The sequence below is a fragment of the Amphiura filiformis genome, chromosome 3 (genome assembly GCF_039555335.1).
Source record: "Amphiura filiformis chromosome 3, Afil_fr2py, whole genome shotgun sequence".
In the NCBI taxonomy this organism is placed as follows: domain Eukaryota; kingdom Metazoa; phylum Echinodermata; class Ophiuroidea; order Amphilepidida; family Amphiuridae; genus Amphiura; species Amphiura filiformis.
This window is the reverse complement of record NC_092630.1, coordinates 37,271,345-37,293,077: the sequence shown is the minus strand read 5'-3', so window position 1 is coordinate 37,293,077 and position 21,733 is coordinate 37,271,345. Positions and strand designations below refer to the sequence as shown.

Sequence of the window (21,733 nt, the reverse complement as noted above, 5' to 3'; positions counted from 1 at the left end):
TGATGTAATGCGCTATATAAGAATAAATTATTATTAATTATTATTATTATAATCATCACTCACCGTTCTATTTGATCTTGTGGATTTCCCAACACGTAATAAATTGAAACGCCACTACCGGATTGCTCTCAGGTAGTAAAGCGGGCGCACTTTCAACCTTCGAAGCTTGCTATTCACTACCGGTAGTAATATTAATTAAGTGATGTCACTGATGTGCAGCGTTTCTGGAATAGCACTTGCATCGTGCATATATAATTTGAATGTAGCTTGCTGTATTCAATATGTGCATGCATATTACAGGAGCTTAGGTCCATCGAAAAAACAATAATGAATAATTTAGGAGATTATCAGGGGCTGTGAATAATTAGGGGCTGTGCAATAATTATTTTCCCCCCGGGGGGGTAAAATTTCCAAATGGCCCGCCAAAATCGCTTGCCCCCCCCTCTCGGCCTGCCAAAAATCGCTTGCCCCCCCCCCCTTACACATGCCAAATTTTTGGGATCCCAATTTTCAAACCTTAAATGGTCTAGATATATGTTGCGAGCGCAGCGAGCAGGAAAATTTGCATATTAAAGCGTTTCCGCACTGTTTTCCTAAGCCTTTTTAGAGCGTTTTATTTAAAAGGCGCCCCATGAATGTGTGTCAAAAATCGCTTGCCCCCCCCTCTCGGCTGGCCAAAAATTGCTTGCCTCCCCTTTCAGCTCGCCAAAATTTCTTGCCCCCCAATTTTACCCTCCCCAGGGCTCATAATTATTGCACAGCCCCTTATGAGTCCTGGGGAGGGTAAAATTGGGGTGAGGGGTGCGATTTTGGCCTTAAAACGCTTCAAAAGGCTTAGGATAACCAGGGGGGCGGGTACTTGGATTATTTTTCGACGGAGATGTGCGGCCCGAGCTTCCGAACCCATAACCATTTCTAAGGGTCACGATTTTACCGAAAATAGGTAGGCCCCTACCCATATCTAAGGATTGTCAGGAAAGTAAGGACCCATATCTAAGGATTTGAGCTTGAAAATAGTAAAAGCAACATGTTTTCCGGCATGTTTTTCACACATAGCACCGAAAATCTAAAAGGGAGACCCATGTCTATGGATTTTCGTGGAAAACCTTATACGTGAGTACCCCCCACCTGGGGGAGGGGAGGATAATAGTAAAGGTCCGGAAACGCTTATGATATGGAAATTTTATTTTGAACAAAAATTCTTTAATCACTATTGACGGTTTCGCCTACCATGGTCAATAATGAGTAAAATATCGGTTTAGTTTAAAAAAAAAGGTTTTTTTACTGTAGGCCTACATCTACAAATCTGATGTATTTAATCATTATTTGGGATCCCAATAATTTGAATGTGCAACAGGGGGGGTGGTCACAATATTTTTTGCAGGCTGAGAGGGGGAAAGCGATTTATTTATTTATTTATTTATTTATAAACAAAAAGTAATGCAAAAATTAAATTTTTATGCAACTGGCATATAAATACAATGATGGAATCATCAGTGTGTGCTGATCTTAAGATCAGTATGCCTGAGCATTCACATCATAAATAAATCTGCCAGTTGTATAAAAATTTAATTTTTTGCATTACTTTTTGTTTATACTTACGCTCTCCTTACGGATCGAGCACTTTGTTTACTGGCAAGTCAGCCTTATCTACTTCGTATTTATTTATTTATTTATTTATTTATTTATTTATTTATTTATTTATTTATTTATTTATTTATTTATTTATTTATTTATTTATTCATTTATTTATTATAATTATTAAGGCTTGTTCAAGTAACTCACCTCTAACATTTCACGCACTCACTTGCACCGGCTCAACAAATCAATCAATCAGTTAATTAATCAATCAATTCACAAACAATGAATATGAATAAATTATATGATATTCAATTTCAATCAATAGACATATCATATCAAACCATCAAACAATGAATAAATGAACTGATCGACCAAGAGCCCTTTTTTCTAAAGAGTGTGAGTGAGTGATTAAACAAAATAAATACAAGCATAAGTATTTACATAAATAAACAAATAAATAAATAAAAAAGAAATAAATAAATAAGAAAAATTTGAACAAATGGTATCGTAGCATTGCATTCACAAAAACAAACATTGCTGACAGGAGGACTCGAACCAACAACCTTTGCATCAACAGTCTGATGCTCTACCACTGTGCTACGACGTCGTCTAGTGGTGAGGACCTAGTTTTTAGCATATACAGTGTTCGTCTGTGACAATGCCGCCTCGTGAAATGAATTTAAAGTTATTTTGATATCAATCTTTTTTTTTTTTCAATAGGGCCGTAACATTTTGTTTTGAAGATCTCAATTTTTATTTTCTTTAGAGCAGAGACAAATATTTCCCCTTTTCTACAATTTGAGCCCAAAATAAGAATCTACGTCTTTTATTACTGATTTGATGTTACACGTCTCACAACAGATATTTAGCTGGCTTAGCGGTCTTGCACTGTGCTTTTTAACCGGGAGGTACCGAGATCGATTCCCACCTCTGCCTGTAATTTTTTTCAAGCCTGGGAAATAATAAGTTTATTTGGCTTCACAACGCTAAATTATTCATGACTTGCCCAACCTGGTGGTGTAAAGTGCTCCCCATAACATATGAATATTAAGCAATAACACAATGGCTAATTTAAATAAGAAAGCGTCACATGCAAATGAGGGATTGCCCTCTCCAGGAATTGCTTCATGGTCAGGGCTACGACACTCAGCTCATTTGCACATGATTTGCATGGCAAAATTACCCGTCTCCTCCGCAGCCAATTTGGTTTCGCTCCATCGAAATCAAGCTGGCCACGGAGGAGACTACCCTCCTTTGTGTTTGTTCATTTGTGTATGGAGAGCCATTATTGGAGTCTATAATGACTTAGGCTACGCTCTCAGCTAGAGTCCGACGCTGCATTGTACTAGAAATACCTTTTCTGTGAAATCGCTATAGAGCCAACCGGGAACACGTATTCGTTTTGAAAATATAACATTAAAATTAGTATCACCCTTGTGGCCCCCATGCAGTGGAAAACCTTAATTCTTTCATTAAAAAGAAATGAAAATAAAAAACAACACGGATCTACCTGTGCACCTATAAAATAGGCACAGCAATTTGTCTCAAATATGAGTGAATTTTAAGAAACATACGGGATATGATGAACATTGACCTGACGCCATGATAGCAGGATCTATTAGTCGTTTTATATACAATGTATATACCGTATTGTCATAATACCAATATTTGTCATAATATATAATGAGTAATATTTAGCAACGTAAATGTGCAGTTCATATGCACAAACGAATACTGATCTCTATGATATTCAGGTTTTTGTACATCACATATAACATGTCACATAGGAGGTCATACGTGTTGACCTTCATCCATTGTATTTGTTCATCTGTGTATGGAGAGGATTAACGCCATTAAAACTCCATCAGTATTAGGGCGTAGTTCAGTGAACTCACCGGATTGCTATTCCAAGTACTTTGATAATACAGATAATATGTATTAATGGGTCGAGGCGATTGCATTGAAAAACCAAATAAATTATTCATAACAGTTACGTAATCAATCGATAGTGCGGACACTTTTCATTTGCAAACCACCAAAATTCGTGATCTTTTAGCGTTGGAAAAGAAACCACGTGAATAGAGTGCCCTCTCAAGAATAGGTTCTCTGTGGTTTGGTTTCTCCAACATAAGCAGGAGGGTGAAAGTGCATAGGAACAATGCCGGAAACTACGTCACGCTATTGTTCGACCTAGGCTACATATTTTTTAACGCATGCGTGTTCGTCAATACAGCTTTAGTCTCCTCCACCTTCGCAACACGGTACGTGGAGTGTCTGGAATCACAATGACGGCGGAGGAGAATACTAGCTGGTCAAACAGTTTAATTTTATCAAGCATATAATACCTGAACAATCACCGTCATTTGATCTATTTACTACAGAATATACTCAAAATATAATTTTAAAATAGTAAACCTGTTAACTTATATATTTGTGTACTAAAATATAAGGACACGTGAATAAAATCATGACGAAGACAAATGGCCGCTAACCCGCCTATTCGCCACTTGCACGGTTCCGCCATTATGCACTATATGCGGGAGAGCCTCGAACTGGCAGCATACATGAAAGGAAGAATTACGTAACCTTACACAGAATGTTATATGACTGGTTCAATTCCCATTCATGTATGCTGCCAGTTCGAGGCTCTCCCCGCACATAGTGCATAATGGCGGAACCGTGCAAGTGGCGAATTGTGAGACCTAGGATACATATTTCGAAAGAGGGCAGCAGACTAGGATGCCTATCCCATTGTCTATTATTCCTGACATAAGCCGCTGAGTAATTGGTGTCACCACACACAATCCCGTACACTAAGCTCGAGCGTTTATCCTACGGCTGTTTGTCCTTCACATTCACAAGTTTCACGCGAAGCGTGTTAACTGGTTTGAAGGACGTGGAATTTCCGTAGGATTTGAAGTGGTTCTTCACGCGTTCCGAGATTTTCAAAATATATGGTATATAGTAACACGGGCTCTGTTGGTTTGACCACTCGCGCCTCCGGTCCTTCCTTGGTCATGTTGGCTCTTGGTGGCTTTGAGAAAGATCCAATCCGGATAACCACAGTTATTAAAGGTTGTCTTGATGTGGTCCTTTTCCTCGGGAATTTGTTTGGACTCACTAACATAATGATCGTATCTGTTCTGTATTGGAGAGTTACTCCTAACTTGTGTACGAGTGAATGATGGGAACCGAACTGAAGATAATGGTCCGTATGTGTGGGTTTCCTATACACCTTAGATGTCAGGGTACCATCACTTTGTGTAGATATCAAACAATCGATAAATGCTTTTTATACTTTTTAAAGTGTTCCCTAAACCAGAGAAGATGTAAAGAAAGGAGGGAGACCGGAATTATATCCTTGAGATAATCCCGTAGGTAATCCTGTCGCACCTATTCATAGTCCTTTATTCTCAAGTAGTTATACATCTAGTAGCCTTTGATGTGATGTGTGTTGCCGACTACGGTTGATTAATTTTCACTCCAGAATTGAAACCATATCTAATGTTTCTATAGAGAATTCCTTGAAAGTATGACACGTGTGTGTTAAGTACCTGATGTTGCTCTGAAGGGATACCACACGTGGATACTATAAGAAAGAAATGTAGTTTTGTAAAGATTCCAAAAAAATCCGCCCATTTTGGAACATATATTAATTATTTAGGAGAGTGTTTTAGGATTTTGTTAGAAAAGGGATGATTTTTGATCATGTATATGTTATTGTTTTATGTATTTTCCTGTCATTTCCTGCAAACCTAATAAAGATATTTTGATAATTGAAAATAGTCTGTATCATAAATCGTAGAGGTTGAAAGTGTAACCAAGCGTGCAAAATTATTATTTGCCATGGAACTTCGGTCATATTTTATTTGAAATAAACTGGATGTTAGGATCTGCATGCACGGTATGCATAGTATTTATGGTATACAGACACTGACCTTTCCCTAAAACTAGTAAGCAGCAACTTGTGTATCACACCCGTCATGGGTTCGAACCCTTTTGTTGTATTTTATTGTTAAACCTAAATAGCGTGATTGCTTTTGAATGAGCGGCAACACACATATTTTGTTTGAGGATAGCTGGATCTATCTCCTTTTCTTTACATCTTCTCTGCCTAAACCAACTGCATCCCATAAGCGCTACCTCGGCCAGGTTTTATTGAAGACCTTGGTTTAATTTGTAGCACATTTTTATTGCATTGTCTATTTGATTTTCAATAATTTTCATTATTATGTTTATAATATGTAATTCGCCTTGGGGTTGGTTTATGCATAAGATGTTTATTTTAGGTCCAGCCTAGGGCGTTTCAATTCAAACTTATTATTATTGCTTTATTATTTAATTACAAAATTCTCTTATCAAACACGCTTTCATCACATTCTAATCAGGTTAGTATTTTGGATAGAGCAAGGACCTCCTCACAGACTTTTGCGAAGCCACCTTGAAAGCGCCTGGGATAGCGTCATTGTTGTTCCGGAACTAACCATTCTTCCTATGTGGCTTGTGGCTGATTACTCCAAGAAAAGGTAATACATTTATAAGCTTGTAAAAGGAAAACACAACTTCATCAAGAAACAAGAAACAATACACAGCATTAAAGGTCCGTAACCCGATCGACAGCATCATCCCCCCGATTTTTTTCATTGTTGATGAGGTTTTGGTATCATTAAAAGATTAGTTAAAAAATAAAACAAAGAAAAATCATAAATATGTGAAAATGTGCATCATATAGCTAAAAATAAAGAAATAATTAAGCGAAGTAAATACAGCATGGGCTATCTTGTCAAGAATGATAATGAGCGCAGTGATATGTAATGTTTTTTATGATTAATCAGTATGAATAGAGGGTATAAAAGTGTACAGGGGCGAGCCGGTTTTCAGTGCCAAGGCGAACACTTCCTGTTTCCACCGGGACATGCGCTCGGCCGTTGTTTCGGGATGCCTGACCAGAATGCAATTCACGCGTACCAGTGTATTGGCTTGCTAATATGCTAATTATTCACATTTATGCTGAAATTGTTCCCGTTTTCTCACATAGATGGATAAAGGGGACAATATTTGACATTGTATGTAAGTTTGAAGAGAATCCATATCCTAAACCGATAGGGTTACCCCCCTTTAACAGTTATCTGGAAAAAGTTCAAATTATGATTAATTAAATCATGTTAACCAGAAAAATCACTTTTTGGTTAGATGTCATCATGACGACGTTGGGGTGGATGATTTAGGGTCATCCGAGGTCAATCGATGAGGAAGTTGATTGATCCCAACAATGTGACAGATTCAGTCGAACCGCCCCGCTCCTGTTGAGACACAGTTGTTCGGCTCGTACCCATACTGCTTCTTTGACTCCCCTTTCAAACCAACGGGGTTCACGTTACAAAATGACAACGTCGTCAATGTTAAAACTGTTGAGCCTGTGTTTGGACAATACATATTTCAGCTATGGCAATGGACATGGAACGATTCGGACAGTTTTTGCCTTGTCGTCTTACCCCTGTTTGCCACCTTCCAAATGGGATCGCTATGTCGACGATACCTGGATTATAGAAAAAACCCATCTGAACTCGATAACTTTTTCGCGCATATTAACCAAATTGACGGCAACATTGAATTTAGCCATGAAGGTCTGATGGACAATAAACTTCCATTTTTGGATTGCTTGGTTACTGTCAACCAAGATCGCACTCTCGTAGTATTAGTATTTCGCAAACCAACACATACTGATACATTGTTGCAGTTCAGCTCTAATCATCCATTGGGCTAGAAACTTGGTGTGGTGAACAGTCTTTACCACTGGGCTGATAATACTATCATCACAAAGGATCTCTGAGCACCAACACCTACGCCATACCTTGAAAACGTGTGGTTACAAAGACTGGGCAATTGACAAAGCCTTTAATCGTGGTGAGAAAGACGCTAAACCAGCTAGCAAAGACACACGTGTTCTGGTACCAAGATTTATGTCACCATTCCCTATCATGAGGATGTTTTGCAGAAATTATAGAGGATCTACCGCGATCACGGCATCACTACACACTTTAAGCCAACAAATACCCTGCGGCAGTCGCTAGTACACAAAAAAGGACAAGCAGCCTAAGGGCCGCATAAGTGGTGTAGTTTATGGTGTCCAGTACGCGGAGGATTAGGAGTGACAAGAACTTTGTGAAACCGGCCAAATCCTGCAGAGACCCAACATAGACGCACCAGTTCAAGTAGCAACGATTTAGCTTGTCTATAAACATCTTGAAGGCAGTAGTCACAGTTTTGACATTGACGACGTTGTAATTTTGGACCGTGAACCCCGTTGGTTTGAACGGGGAGTCAAAGAAGCAGTATGGGTACGAGCCGTACAACCGTCCCTCAAAGGAGCGGGGCGTTAGAGTGAATCTGTCACATGGTTGGGATCGGGTCATGATCATCCCCGGGATCATCAAGCAACTTCCTCATCAATTGACCTCGGATGACCCTAAATCATCCATCCAGCTGAAGGCTAAAGGTTTTGGCCGCAACGTCGATGATAACATCAGTAACCAAAAGTGAGTTTTTCTGGTTGACATGATTTAATTAATCATGATTTAATCCAGCATTAACTTAATGACGTAGTAATCACTTGTTTAGATATTATGCTTAGATATTAACATCAGCTATGTATATTAAGGAATCATTGCAATGATGACAGGTTGACGTCGCAACTAACCGCCCACTTGAATAGTAGAGAGATTGCGATTTCCAAACTTAGGCATCGGACGTACGTTGATCTATTCAAAACCACTCTCCTGTGTCGAAGCGAGGTCACGTGTTTAGCCAGTTTTGAAGATTTTCCACGTGCGAAATAAACGTAGATATATCTTTGAAAATGCACAAAATTTGTCCATTTCACAATGTTTTAAAGACAGTCAAGGATAATGAACATACGAAGGAAAGTCTAATTATTATTATGATACTTTTTGTTTGTAACAAATCATTATAATAAAGGTGCAGCGATGTGTTAAAAATTGACTAACTTTATACGCGATGTCCATACGCAGAGATTGCCCATTGGAATAAAAAATGAAATTGCGATTTCACATTTTGGATTCCAACGTGGAATAAAACGCAGGTGCTACGTTGAAATACGCTGATTTTACCTCATGTCGAAGTTCATGCAACGCGCCCAATTTTCTGGACGAAAAAGTCTCATTTTGAATGTAAAGTCATGATAATTATATGGATGTAGTGATCCTTAATCTACCAAAATATATGTTTTTGGGCAACTATAATATTTGGGGAGCACAAAAATATAATTAAGTTTAAGCAGCATGTTAACCTTGGTTTTTAGTCAAAATCAAAAGCGTGCTGTTTGAATTAGGCAGAGACTCGGTAGCCTGCGCTACCATTATTTTTTCAATCACTATGCCCTCTATTGACCTAGTTCAGATATTATAGCAGCTTATAGTCTTTATTCCAGGCGCCTTGTTCTCCTTCGTGACGAATGAACACAATCCAGTTTGGAACCGAGACTAGCAATATTTAACACCGTATTAACGTACGTTAAAACGTACGTATGGAACATCGCAATCTCTCTAGTATCTCCTTTGTACAAACTTTCATATGAAATCGATACATTGTTTAACACTTTGTCTGTTTGTTGATCATTATTGTGCGTTTCTTTTTGTCCCATATTCAGGCTGTATTTTGCCAGCTCAAGGTTACCACTTGTACAGTCGGTAGATTATAATGGACAACTTCTAGAAACAGAGACCGTGTCAGAATTACATGATTTGTTCAATGTACGTAATAAACACAACTTTCATTTCAAGGGGCATTTTGTGATCTACAGCCTCATTCCCCCACTTTTCTAAAAAAAATGAAATTTTTATAGAAAGTTCTGGCAAAAAAGTCACCATATCTGTATTTGTATGTTAATGATGCTACACTACAAGAAACGTATAAAAAACGTATAAAAGACGTATAAATTTATTCTCTAAAACCAGGTTTTCTCAGCAATTAAATATCCCAATGAGAGAAATGTTGGTGTTTATACATAATGTTCACGAGATCAAAAACGTGTTCATGTTGGTTTATTTGTCAAATTGCCCCCAAAATACCAAGCCAGATGATTGATTTCTCCTTGCTTGTATTGTGCTGCAAACCAATCAAAGAAAATAACGTCGTCATTTATCAGAACCAAATGCCAAATGCAGTACCGATTAAATTTTAGAAGCCCGTTTTGGGGAAACATTTTGGAGACTCTCGCATAAAAATTGTTTTGTTATTATCGATATCTTGATTGTTGAACGTTAATTTGGTCAACTTCACTGGCAGTTTATTACGAGAATCCTGAAATGCGTAATCCAAATTTTACGCGGTTACACCAGAATTTAACGCAGGCATGTATTTTTCAATTAATGGACGATACACCCCATGATCTTTGTTGCATGACTATTTCATCGAAGTTGACCAAATTGTTCACATAAACCTGTGGGGAATGAACGTTACAAATATCCCACAATGCAAGGAGAATCGTAACCCCGTAGGGTTAAATCATATTGTTTCATAATAAAATAGGTTGGCTAATTTACGTCTTGCTCTTACTTCTTCGTCTCATTCAATGTTCAGAATAATTTACCAAACCCCACCGAAATCTCTGTAAAGGAGTCCCAAAATGAAATATCAAAGACGAGACAGCGCACCGCTAATGGTAAGTCAGCTATTCATTAATTATATGATTGATGGAGATAGGCTATGGTCTTAAAGTTCTATGAACCTAAATTTAAATGGATAATATAAATTTACTACTGATTACGTGTAATTAATCCAGTATGCATTCTGCTTTGCACTTCTTATGAGTAGGAAAGCAGTCGGATAATTAGCTTGCTTGTCATAATGTATATATTACGCATGAAGTAATGAGCAGGGCCCTACATGGTAAATTTAAGAGCGAAAACGTTGTTTATATAAAAATTAAGTACTTTTCTGAGGAAAGCATTTTACAGATCTTTAGTAACCATTTGACAGGGTAGGGGCGTGGGTAATGGGCGTGTTGGATAGTATTGCCAAAGTTTGATGCTTTATTTTCTGTTTAAATTGGCTATATCATATATATGTGACTGGACGCGGCGAATCAGCCGTAAAGTCGGCCCCGGTCAATTTTGTTTTATTTCGTGTTTAGAAAATATATACCATAAGCTTTAAAATGGTATATCATTTGACTTCAAACGATATCCAAAAGCGGGGTTATGATTTGTTGAACTCTGTTCCTTCTACAAAATTGTATTTTTTATGGGTTCTACATGTGTCTCTTTTTCTACATTTCTGGTAATAAATATCCAACAGTCATAATTGGCGGTCATTTCATATCATCCCCAAGTCAACGAGGTTCAGAAATATCCTCTCATGTTCATTGTTGATTATACGTACCTAGACAAAATACAATGCTTTGTTATCTACCACTTGAACAGGATTTAGCCAAAGACAAGAACTATTCTATAGAAATAGGTAGAGGCTTATTATCCTCTTCAGCAGTAGTATTATTGATTGATTTAAGGGATCTAAAATGAGCGATTATTGCGTTTCGACAGTATTTTTTGTGGGACTTGAGAGCACCTCAGACCTATCGAATTGCATTCTGAATACGAAGCATGTCTTTCTGATATCAAATAATTTTCATTTTTGAAAATCACAATATAATACAAATTTTATGACAAATTATAAAAATTTGATATTTTTCAAATTTTTGATATATAACAGTCCTCGAAGTAAATTATATAAATCTAATGATATATTCTTAAAGTGTATGTAGCAGGGAGGAAAAGCCGACGGTCAATTGAAAATGTTGACCTTTCATATTGAAGATATGGATTTTTTGCCCCAAAAGACCTAATTTTTTTTGGTGTTTTGGGGAAAAATCCATATCTTCAATACGAAAGGTCAAAATTTTCAATTGATCGTCGGCTTTTCATCCCACCTACATACACTTTAAGTATAAATCATCAGATTTATAAAGTTTACTTCAAGTACTGTTAAATATCAAAAATATCAATTTTAATGATTTGCCATAAAATGTGTATTAAATTGCGAATTTCAAAAATCAAAATTATTTGATATCAGAATGGCATTCTTCGTATATTCAGAATGCAATTCGATATGTCTGATGTGCTCTAATGTCCCAAAATAAATACTGTCCAAACGTTCATACCCCAGCCCTTAAACAGCGTTTGATAAGATACTTGTCGCAACGACTTGATACACCTATGAATACGACCTTCACATACATTTTACACTTTAACTCAGAATACAATTTGCCGAGTTTACGGCTGATTCGCCGCGTCCACTCACATATAGCCAATGTAACCGACACGACAACCAGAAAATGTCGGCATACGTATTTGCTTACGAGTAGGGCTACAATTATTTTATTTAATCAAAATTGCTTGATGAGTTTGGCTGAATATGTTTTAAAAATCCTCGCTGTTATGTTATTAGAATTGCATTGACTCTAATGTCTGAAGCAGACCCTTGACAGTGGGTCCCCTATTGTCAAGTACAGGAGGTATGCCTTTAGTGTGACATCTGAAATTGTATTTTTTTTTTATTACTTCAATTCCTGAACCAAACAAGATTGAATAATAAGACAGCTTTCATACACTTTCTTTATTCTTTTAGAACTTGACCGCTTCGTTCTAAAAAATATAAGATTTTTACAATGACAGTTTATTTGCATCCTGTCCACGGATTCAGTGATACACCAGTGAATGAACTATACATAGTCCGGGAGACTGTGGTCGGCCGTGGAGAAGTATCAATCCTTTCTGCAATCCACCAATTTATTACCAGATACTAGACTTGTTCAATTTTAAAATCAGAATCACAAAAAGTACTTGTTACCTAGCATGTAACTCATTTCGGCAACAAATAGACGGTTAATTGCGCCCTTCATCAGTATGTCATACGTATTTATAAATACGCACGTGACCACCTCCGCGCTGCCATAACATCGTGTAGATAGTAGGTATCGAAGTGACCTACATAGTGGGTGGTCTTCTGGTAATTTGAATGCAAAGGCGGAAAACAACGTGAGACTGTGCAGCGAATTTCGTCTATTTCGTTCAACTAAAGTTGTGAATATATTGTAAACGTTTCCGTCGATAAATATTTTTCCGTCGGCAAATACCTTCAAAATGTTGTTTCTGATAACATTAGAAATTCGGAATCCCCTGTGCGTAATCATAATATTTTGTTATTCAATTAATACTCAAATTTGATGATATTTATCTAAAAAGTTCCTATCCTTTTCAATAGCATGAGGATTTGGTCTCGCTTGCTGGTCTTGGTATGTCGTGCCCATGGGTCATGTGCGTATTTATAAATACGTATTTATAAATATAATGGGAGCTAGCTGTCCATAATAAATATAAGTGACTTTGGGGTATATACCCCAAAGTCACTTACATTTATTATAGAGGACAGAATTAACTGTCCATTTTTTGCCGAAATGAGTAAAATGTAATTTTAGACATAAATGGTTCTGCCTTTAAGGGATCTAAAATGAGCGTTTATTGCGTTTCGACAGTATTTTTTGTGGGACATGAGAGCACCTCGGACCTATCGAATTGCATTCTGAATACGAAGCATGTCTTTCTGATATCAAAATAATTTTCATTTTTGAAAATCACAATATAATACAAATTTTATGACAAATTATAAAAATTTGATATTTTTCAAATGTTTGATATATAACAGTCCTCGAAGTAAATTATATAAATCTAATGATATATTCTTAAAGTGTATGTAGCAGGGAGGAAAAGCCGACGGTCAATTGAAAATTTTGACCTTTCATATTGAAGATATGGATTTTTTTCCCAAAAAGACCTAATTTTTGTTGGTGTTTTGGGAAAAAATTTATATCTTCAATACGAAAGGACAAAATTTTCAATTGATAGTCGGCTTTTCATCCCACCCTACATACACTTTAAGTATAAATCATCAGATTTATAAAGTTTACTTCAAGTACTGTTAAATATCAAAATATCAATTTTAAATGATTTGCCATAAAATGTGCATTAAATTGCTAATTTCAAAAATTTCAAAATTATTTGATATCAGAATGACATTCTTCGTATTCAGAATGCAATTCGATATGTCTGATGTGCTCTGATGTCCCAAAATAAATACTGTCCAAACGTTCATACCCCAGCCCTTAAGCCTTCGACATGATATTTCGATATATCACTACATTTAGCTCTATAATCTGTCTTGTCTCAAGTTGAGAGCACTGCACGCCATGTTGAATTTGGCAGAGGCAGATACGCGCCTGCGTTACCAGCGTACTTAGAATTTGCCGTGTATACGCCCCGCGGGATAAGGTTAGCGCGCGATTTGAATCTGTCACTGTGAAATCCAACATGGCGTTACTCTCAACTTTAGTATATAGACCACTTGAATGTGTAATCATTTACGTTTTCTAGTCTATTTACTAACATAAATATTCACAATCCAAAACTTCAGAAATATCAGAAATACTATGTCCTGCAACCTTTGTTCATGGATCCATAGAGGAGATGTGTTCCTTACAGCCGGGATCTTACTGCACGTTTTCTTGTGACGTGGGATTTGAACCAGTGTCCTACCTTACCATGTGGTGCCTTTCTACGGGAAAATGGAGCCATAACGTCAGTGCATTGTGTAGAGGTATTATAAATGATCTTCATCTTTTTTCAAAACTATTTTCAACTATTATTTATTATATTTATTTGGCACAATTAAAATTTGCCAGGTTTGACGGGCAGGTCTATTTACAATCAACGCTACCAAAACGGCTTGTCGTTTTGGTTCCGTATCCGATCATTTGTTTGAGTCAGATACTGATACAGAAAACCCAGAGGGATAAATGGATGAATAAAAGAACTTGACCCCATTTCCCATCTTTTGATATAAAGGTCAATAATGTGCTTTTGAAGGATACTGTGTAAAAAATAATTTGGTTATTACAAAATCCAATCATCTTTGATCCTTTTACCATGAGAAACATATTGATTATTCGCTGATACCCAAATCTCAATTTTGGTGGAGAAAAAGTGAGGAGATGTTTTTGATCGAGCCAAACTCACTTTGAAATAAATTATCTGTCTGTTATTCTACGCTCGTGTAGCTTTCACTTTACACATACTGTCATAATGTAAATGATGTTGTTGATGATGCCGTTGCTGTTTAGCGATATTATTTAAAGTCAAATTGCTATTTTTTTTTAATATTTCTTTTATGACACAACCGTAGAAGTCACGTGTCCTGATCCACGCCCTGCAATATCCACACTTATTGATTCATGTGTACCACCACATCATCCTGGTCACCAATGTTTATTCAGATGCCCAATTGGATTTAGCAGTATAGGCGGGAACGAAGTGATTACATGTAACGATCACGGTGATTGGTCAGATGATCCACTATCATGCGGCGGAGGTAAGCATAACACCCGGCATAATGCGAATATCCACCGTACGACACATTCATCAAATTGTTGCAGTAAAAAGCGATTTCTCAAACTTTCGAGTCCAAAACCAGTAAGCCAATGATGTTCTCGGGCAAAGTTCAGGAATAAAGTGCCTGCTCAAAAGTCAATGTACAAGGTCAATATTTTACTCGCAGTTTTGCTGTTAATAAACCTGTAGAACCTAAATCAGAATTTAGAGAATAAGAAGTAGGATTTTGTCTTTTGCCTATCCAATATCGTGTCATAATGGATGTGCTGGCTGATATATCGTCGTATTGAAAGGTTGCGGAAGGTCAGTATTCGGAATGTGGGCGCTGCTTACACTATTTCATCAAATGTGACTCTGATTCTGAAGGCGACATTTTTCTTCATGTTCTTTAAAATGGCCGCCACAATTCCATATTCCATGTCCGTCAGATCGTAATGAAAGACAGAGATAATAAAAATTCCTTTAAAAAAGGAATGTGGCGCCCAATGTGAACTTGGACGTGATATGGTGAATTCCATGGTGTGTAGATTTGGTATTATAATGATTTTTCTAGGGAAGAGTAGAAGATGATCAAATGCAAGAGAAATGTGTTTGATTGGGGAAGGTGTTCTGACAATCCAAATATAAACTTAGTCCACCTCAAATGACCTGTAACAATTTGTGATTGACATTACTTAATTCACCTCGGATGACTTTGATCTGACATTCAACATTTTCGCGCTTACACCAATCATATCCATAACAATTTAACACTTACAACTTCCTGTCAACTCTCTAATTTAAAACTCTAAATTTCTGTCTGTTTGCCTTTTCTGTCTTATTTAGTACACTACAGTTTGTTACAATTATTAAGATAAGCAAACATTGCTGGGTAGATAACAGGATTTAGTTATTTACTTAATCCAATCATGGAGGTAGTAGCTAGATTCTATGGTAATTAGCAAACAAAAGCCATCAGTTTAAGAGGCCTCGTTAATTGATCTTATCACTATGGACCACAAGAGTCTCATCCCAATGGCATAGTCCAATAACCTCAATTACATAATCATAGTGCAAAATTTGACCTCAAGTTGCAGAGTATGAGTTTGTGTACAAAGGATGAATGTACAAATGTATTAGGGTTTAAGAACTGTTCCCATGATAGATGAGCATGTTGTAGATCCTAGTGTATGGTCAAATGTCACCGTCTATCGGGTTCTAAGGCACAAGGTAAACTGGTTAAACGCATACAAAGGTCAGGATTTATTTGGTGTTTTTATAAATCCTAATTTTGTATTTTAAACAAAGAATATACGCTCACCATTTTATCCCGTGCATATCAGAAAACAATAATAAAATAAAATCCAAGCAAATTGTGGTTTTATTTCTGAGCTGGGCATAATTTTAGCAAAACAATTGCGAAGTCAATCTAGCAAGAGTGAAATTAGAAGCTTTTCACAAAATCATGCCTATATTGTGGCGCGCCTCCGTAGAGGGCGCCACAAAAAGAATTGATCGCGTCTGACGTCATGTCAATCAAACTCGAGCACGGTTTGTTTACAAGTGTCGTGGTGATGACCCGGGGTGATGACTTGCTGAACGCGGCGATATAAACCGGGCGCCTTATTGTTAATTTTGCACCTTCAAACATACAAACCATCTCAAAAGTTAGGGCTTTATAGTAGGAAACTTTCTTATGCGAAGGCACCATGTCAACAATACCTAGAAAAGTTGATTTTTGCCTTGTAAAAGTACGTAATTTTTCGCCATTTTCTGCTATTCCTTTTCTCCGATCGGAACCAGATAAATCGGCCTTCCTTTTACGCGCTATTAAGGGATCTAAAATGAGCGTTTATTGCGTTTCGACAGTATTTTTTGTGGGACATGAGAGCACCTCAGACCTATCGAATTGCATTCTGAATACGAAGCATGTCTTTCTGATATCAAATAATTTTCATTTTTTGAAAATCACAATATAATACAAATTTTATGACAAATTATAAAAATTTGATATTTTTCAAATTTTTGATATATAACAGTACTCGAAGTAAATTATATAAATCTAATGACATATTCTTAAAGTGTATGTAGCAGGGAGGAAAAGCCGACGGTCAATTGAAAATGTTGACCTTTCATATTGAAGATATGGATTTTTTTCCCAAAAAGACCTAATTTTTTTTTGGTGTTTTGGGAAAAAATCCATATCTTCAATACGAAAGGTCAAAATTTTCAATTGATCGTCGGCTTTTCATCCCACCTACATACACTTTAAGTATAAATCATCAGATTTATAAAGTTTACTTCAAGTACTGTTAAATATCAAAAAATCAATTTTAATGATTTGCCATAAAATGTGTATTACATTGCGAATTTCAAAAATCAAAATTATTTGATATCAGAATGACATTCTTCGTATTCAGAATGCAATTCGATATGTCTGATGTGCTCTAATGTCTCACAATAAATACTGTCCAAACGTTCATACCCCAGCCCTTAACCTGTGTAAACCAATCAAGGATCGTATTTGACAGTGACATCAGACGCGATAAATTCTTTTTATCTCTGTCTTTCATTTTACATTTTCCCTTTTTGCAGGTGACTATTCCTACTCCTATTCCAGCTCATCAATTGAACCACAACAGTTGAAATTTACGACCACACCAACAGACTCTTTTCTAAATTATGGGGATATCAAATTGATAAACTGTGCGACAAATGATGAGACGGCAGAAATTACGTGGTTTAAAGACGGAGTTCCACTTCCGTCTGGTATGTAGTACCTATATCTATATAATGATTTTAAAAAAATTATGTGTCTGTGCTTATGATTCACATAGCAAATATCTCTATGTTTGTATTTGCCAGTTTGATAATACAATATCTTATTTTGCGTTTACTATGAAATAAGTGTAAGGAAAGACATGTTTTTCCTCGCTGGCTTATTGCACTCATTTGTCAGAAGGGAATGATATACGTGCATATATTACGAAAACGTTATATTGGTGCATACATAGTTATTTGTGTTTTCAAAAACCTTATATTATCCCTGTTTGCATATTGCCAATAGTTTCAAAGAATTGATCACAAGCACGATCTCTTAGGAATATTAACTCTTTCGATGAGTTTTTCAACTTACGCCAGGTACACGAAGTGCCATAATATATTTGTATTTCATTTTATCTTATCTTATATACCAGAATCGGTGGATGATATTTTTATCCTTTCAAGTGGTACATTGTTCATATCAGACAGTGAGGATCACCATGCAGGCACGTACACTTGCCAGGCACATAGCTCCTTAACTGGAGAAATTATTCAGGCTCAAGGATTGTACAGTAAGTTTTCATTCGAACTAAAACTTGCATGAATATCAATATAATCTTTATAACCTTTTCTGAAAGAAATATATAATTGTGTAATTTCATATTTCAGTCTGCAATACTGTGCTTAGATTGGTTACGCACCACATTTAGCTTGCTCCTATAGCAGCTTTAGACGAATCCAACGAGTCATGCCATGGTCAGGATTTGGTCAGCCACCAAAACTGGTGTTGTGACTGCCCAATTGGGTGGATTAAAGCCGCTTAAAATTCGATGTTAGATTCTTTTGTGTTGTAAACTGTCATCATTCTTTTGTCTACGTGTAACACGGGTGATAGAATGCAGTTTAAAACCCTCCAAGGCCGCATCATTTCACATTTTAGGTGAGATGGAGCCGACGGGGACCCAGCTATGGCTGCCATTGAGATGTAGGAATGCGTGAAATTGGATTCGTCTATAGCGCTGAGCGCTATCGGTGCCCGATATGTTCCGATGACTCAATATCGTATCCTGAACATTTGAAATTAAACCGATAGCAAACTGTTATACTCGATATAATGTTTTGCATCTCAAGGGTGCGATTAAATATTCGCGCACAAATGTCGTAGTTAAATCTAAAAACTTGATCGCTTGAGTGCACATGCATTCCTCACAGTGCGTTTGGGAGCCTCCAAATTTTGGCCTGGCCCAGGGCCCCCAAATAGGTAAATCCGTCCCTGATTGGTATGCAATTCTGGTGATTCGTATTTCCATTTTTGTGTGTAAATATCGCAAATCAAGTTCTGTTGTGAAGGATGGTTATCAGTGGCGTACCGTGGCCGCTCCTACCCCTGGGGCCTAAAGAAAACTTAAATTTTGTCTCCCCTTACAGCAACGGCCCGAAAAGGTTGATCTTTTTTTTTTTTCAGCCAGGATGGCTCTCGAAAATCTACAAACTGGGGGGGTTAGGAGCAAAAAACTGGTCTCCAATTGTTTTCAAGTAACATTTTACAGGTTTTACAACCATACCCCTTATTACACACACCGCCAGGCGGTGATGGAAGCGATATCGCCAATTTTGAGGTCGCCATTGGCTTAACACATAATCATGAAATCTTCAGAAACAATTCTAAATTTGTTATGTGGTGTCAAAGCAAAATTATCTTACTCTAAAACCGTCGGGGTTCTGCAAAGTACCCCACTGCAAGTATGTTAATTTTCCATTTGTAATTGCTAACCGTGTATTTTGAATGGGGCTGTCAGCCCTGTATCTTCGCCAGCCTCGTACGTCACGGTCGCGCTTCCTATGCCGCCTGCACACCGCCTCGAGCTGTTCTTGCCGCCTATCAGTCCCACCCATTTTCCTTTAATTATATAACCGCCCCCTCCAATACGCGCATGAGTTATGGTTTCTTCATTTGTTTATATACTTTAAGGCGACTACCTGTTTTATTGCGGGAAATAATCCAGCTAAAATGGCAAAGTAATCTTTTTTAACAACTAAAAATCATAGTCAGGAAAATAATGATGCATCTGGTAGCTTAGATCACGACTTTCATATGCCTATTTGCAATTATCCTAGATAATTCTTGATTTTTTTACAGAGTATTGAATCGTCGAGGTTTTTGATCAAAAAGCATGCACTCGGTGTATTTTGAAACTCGAGGCCATAACTCTTCTCAAATTAGCTCCAAATCACAATTTATTATGTAGAAAACCCCAAATGGGAATATTTGGACGTTGTTTGCGGAGCCTAAATTTGATTCTATTTTACAATATTTCAACGATACGAATTTTGGACAAATAATGACTATGCTTACCATTCAGCAACACTTTCCGGTACCACTGAGCATCTGCTAAGAGTCAAGATTTTGGCTGAAAACAGTCCCTTCCAATCGTTTGTGAACAATATATGAAGAGCTTATTTCCAAACCGTGTTAAGTCCACAACCCCATGTGTCTCATTTACTTGTAAGATACAATCACAATTAACAAGTTTGACATTAGCAACAATGAGTTGTACCAACAACAAGCTATTATTTACCATAACAATACTGCATAACAATATGCAGACTATTGTTCTCATTTGGGACACAAAAGCCCCATACAGTATTGTTATTGTGCGTCCATCCACTGTTTGCCTTGTAATGGAGCATCCAACTGAAATTATAATACCAAGCATCACAACACATTGCAATATCGCACAGGGAAATCAGAAACGTGGGATAGTGGACTTAACACGGAAATAAGCTCTTCATATGTCGCAAAATCACGTCCGGTGTGAGTATATATCGGCACTGCGAGGTAATGAATAGAGCTATTCATGGGGGTATCTATTGTTAGCTATTATGGTACGGTATATCTTCCAGCAAGTGACCGGATATGTCAAGCAGGTGCATGTAAGTGGCTCATTGAGTATCGATCGCGCAGGTATAAAGTATGTACAAAGATCGCTCCCCGGGTTTTGACATACAATGACGTCGTGATTACAATGACGTCGTGATTGAGCCAGTGTTTTATTTAATTACTTGAAATCGTCGTTTATTACGAATCACGATAGTTTATTTCGTTAAAATTAATTTGCATTAAAAGAACAACAAACAGAAAACATAATCAGTCACCGTAGCAAGTAGGCATCGTCGCATGTCACTCGTTAGCATTCATAGTGCCTTGGCAGTGTCTTGAAACATTGTGTGAAGTAATTTTTTATTCTCTTTACTAATGGGATGTGCCGTTTTTCAAACACGCCCCTGAATGGAGTTGATTGCTGAGTACCCTTAAATACAGATCTTAAAATTCAAACAAAAAATCAGTAAATGATTTAACGTTTAATTTGGTGAATTTTACTCTGAAGAGACAACTCCAATTAACTCTATACACCCATTTGTCAAGCTAATTCAGGTTTATGTTTATTTTAAGGTTTTCATGACGACCAAATATTTGAAACAACACCTATGAATGCCTTCATCGTAGTCGGTGACGATCATGTGATCCAATGTGCCACACGTGACCCAACGCTTCTTGTCACATGGGAGAAAGATGGCACAGTGCTTCAGTATAGCGAAGCGGTTCATAAAGTTCCTCAGAGTGACAATCTGTTGATAAGAGGAGCCATAATCACCGATAGTGGACGTTACACCTGCGTGGCAATGACCTTCGATGGCAACAGAGTTGCTGAGACGTCTGCAGATTTGAATGTACTTCCTCAGCAAGATATCAAAGAAGGTGAATATACAGGGTAGAAATAAGTGAAGCAATTAGAAGAAATTATTTTGATAATCAACATAGTTCTTTGTTTATTCCTAGTTAGATGCTCGTGAAATATTTAAATACCCTAACCTGAAGTACACTACAAGATTCTAATTGGGGCCGCCTGCATAGGTATACCATCGCCATGGCACTTGACAGTACC

General features: G+C 37.2%; 1 protein-coding gene across 1 annotated transcript in view; it reads left to right on the top strand.

The window, feature by feature from the left end:
* LOC140148452 (uncharacterized) overlaps positions 1-21,733 on the top strand; it is a 37,629-nt gene that overhangs the window by 14,934 nt on the left and 962 nt on the right. The window contains exons 3-10 of the mRNA XM_072170399.1: positions 5,970-6,107; positions 9,251-9,353; positions 10,183-10,264; positions 14,071-14,253; positions 14,839-15,024; positions 17,619-17,792; positions 18,221-18,358; positions 21,241-21,546. Of these exons, the coding sequence (XP_072026500.1) occupies positions 5,970-6,107; positions 9,251-9,353; positions 10,183-10,264; positions 14,071-14,253; positions 14,839-15,024; positions 17,619-17,792; positions 18,221-18,358; positions 21,241-21,546 (1,310 nt within the window). The remainder of the gene's footprint in view (positions 1-5,969; positions 6,108-9,250; positions 9,354-10,182; positions 10,265-14,070; positions 14,254-14,838; positions 15,025-17,618; positions 17,793-18,220; positions 18,359-21,240; positions 21,547-21,733) is intronic.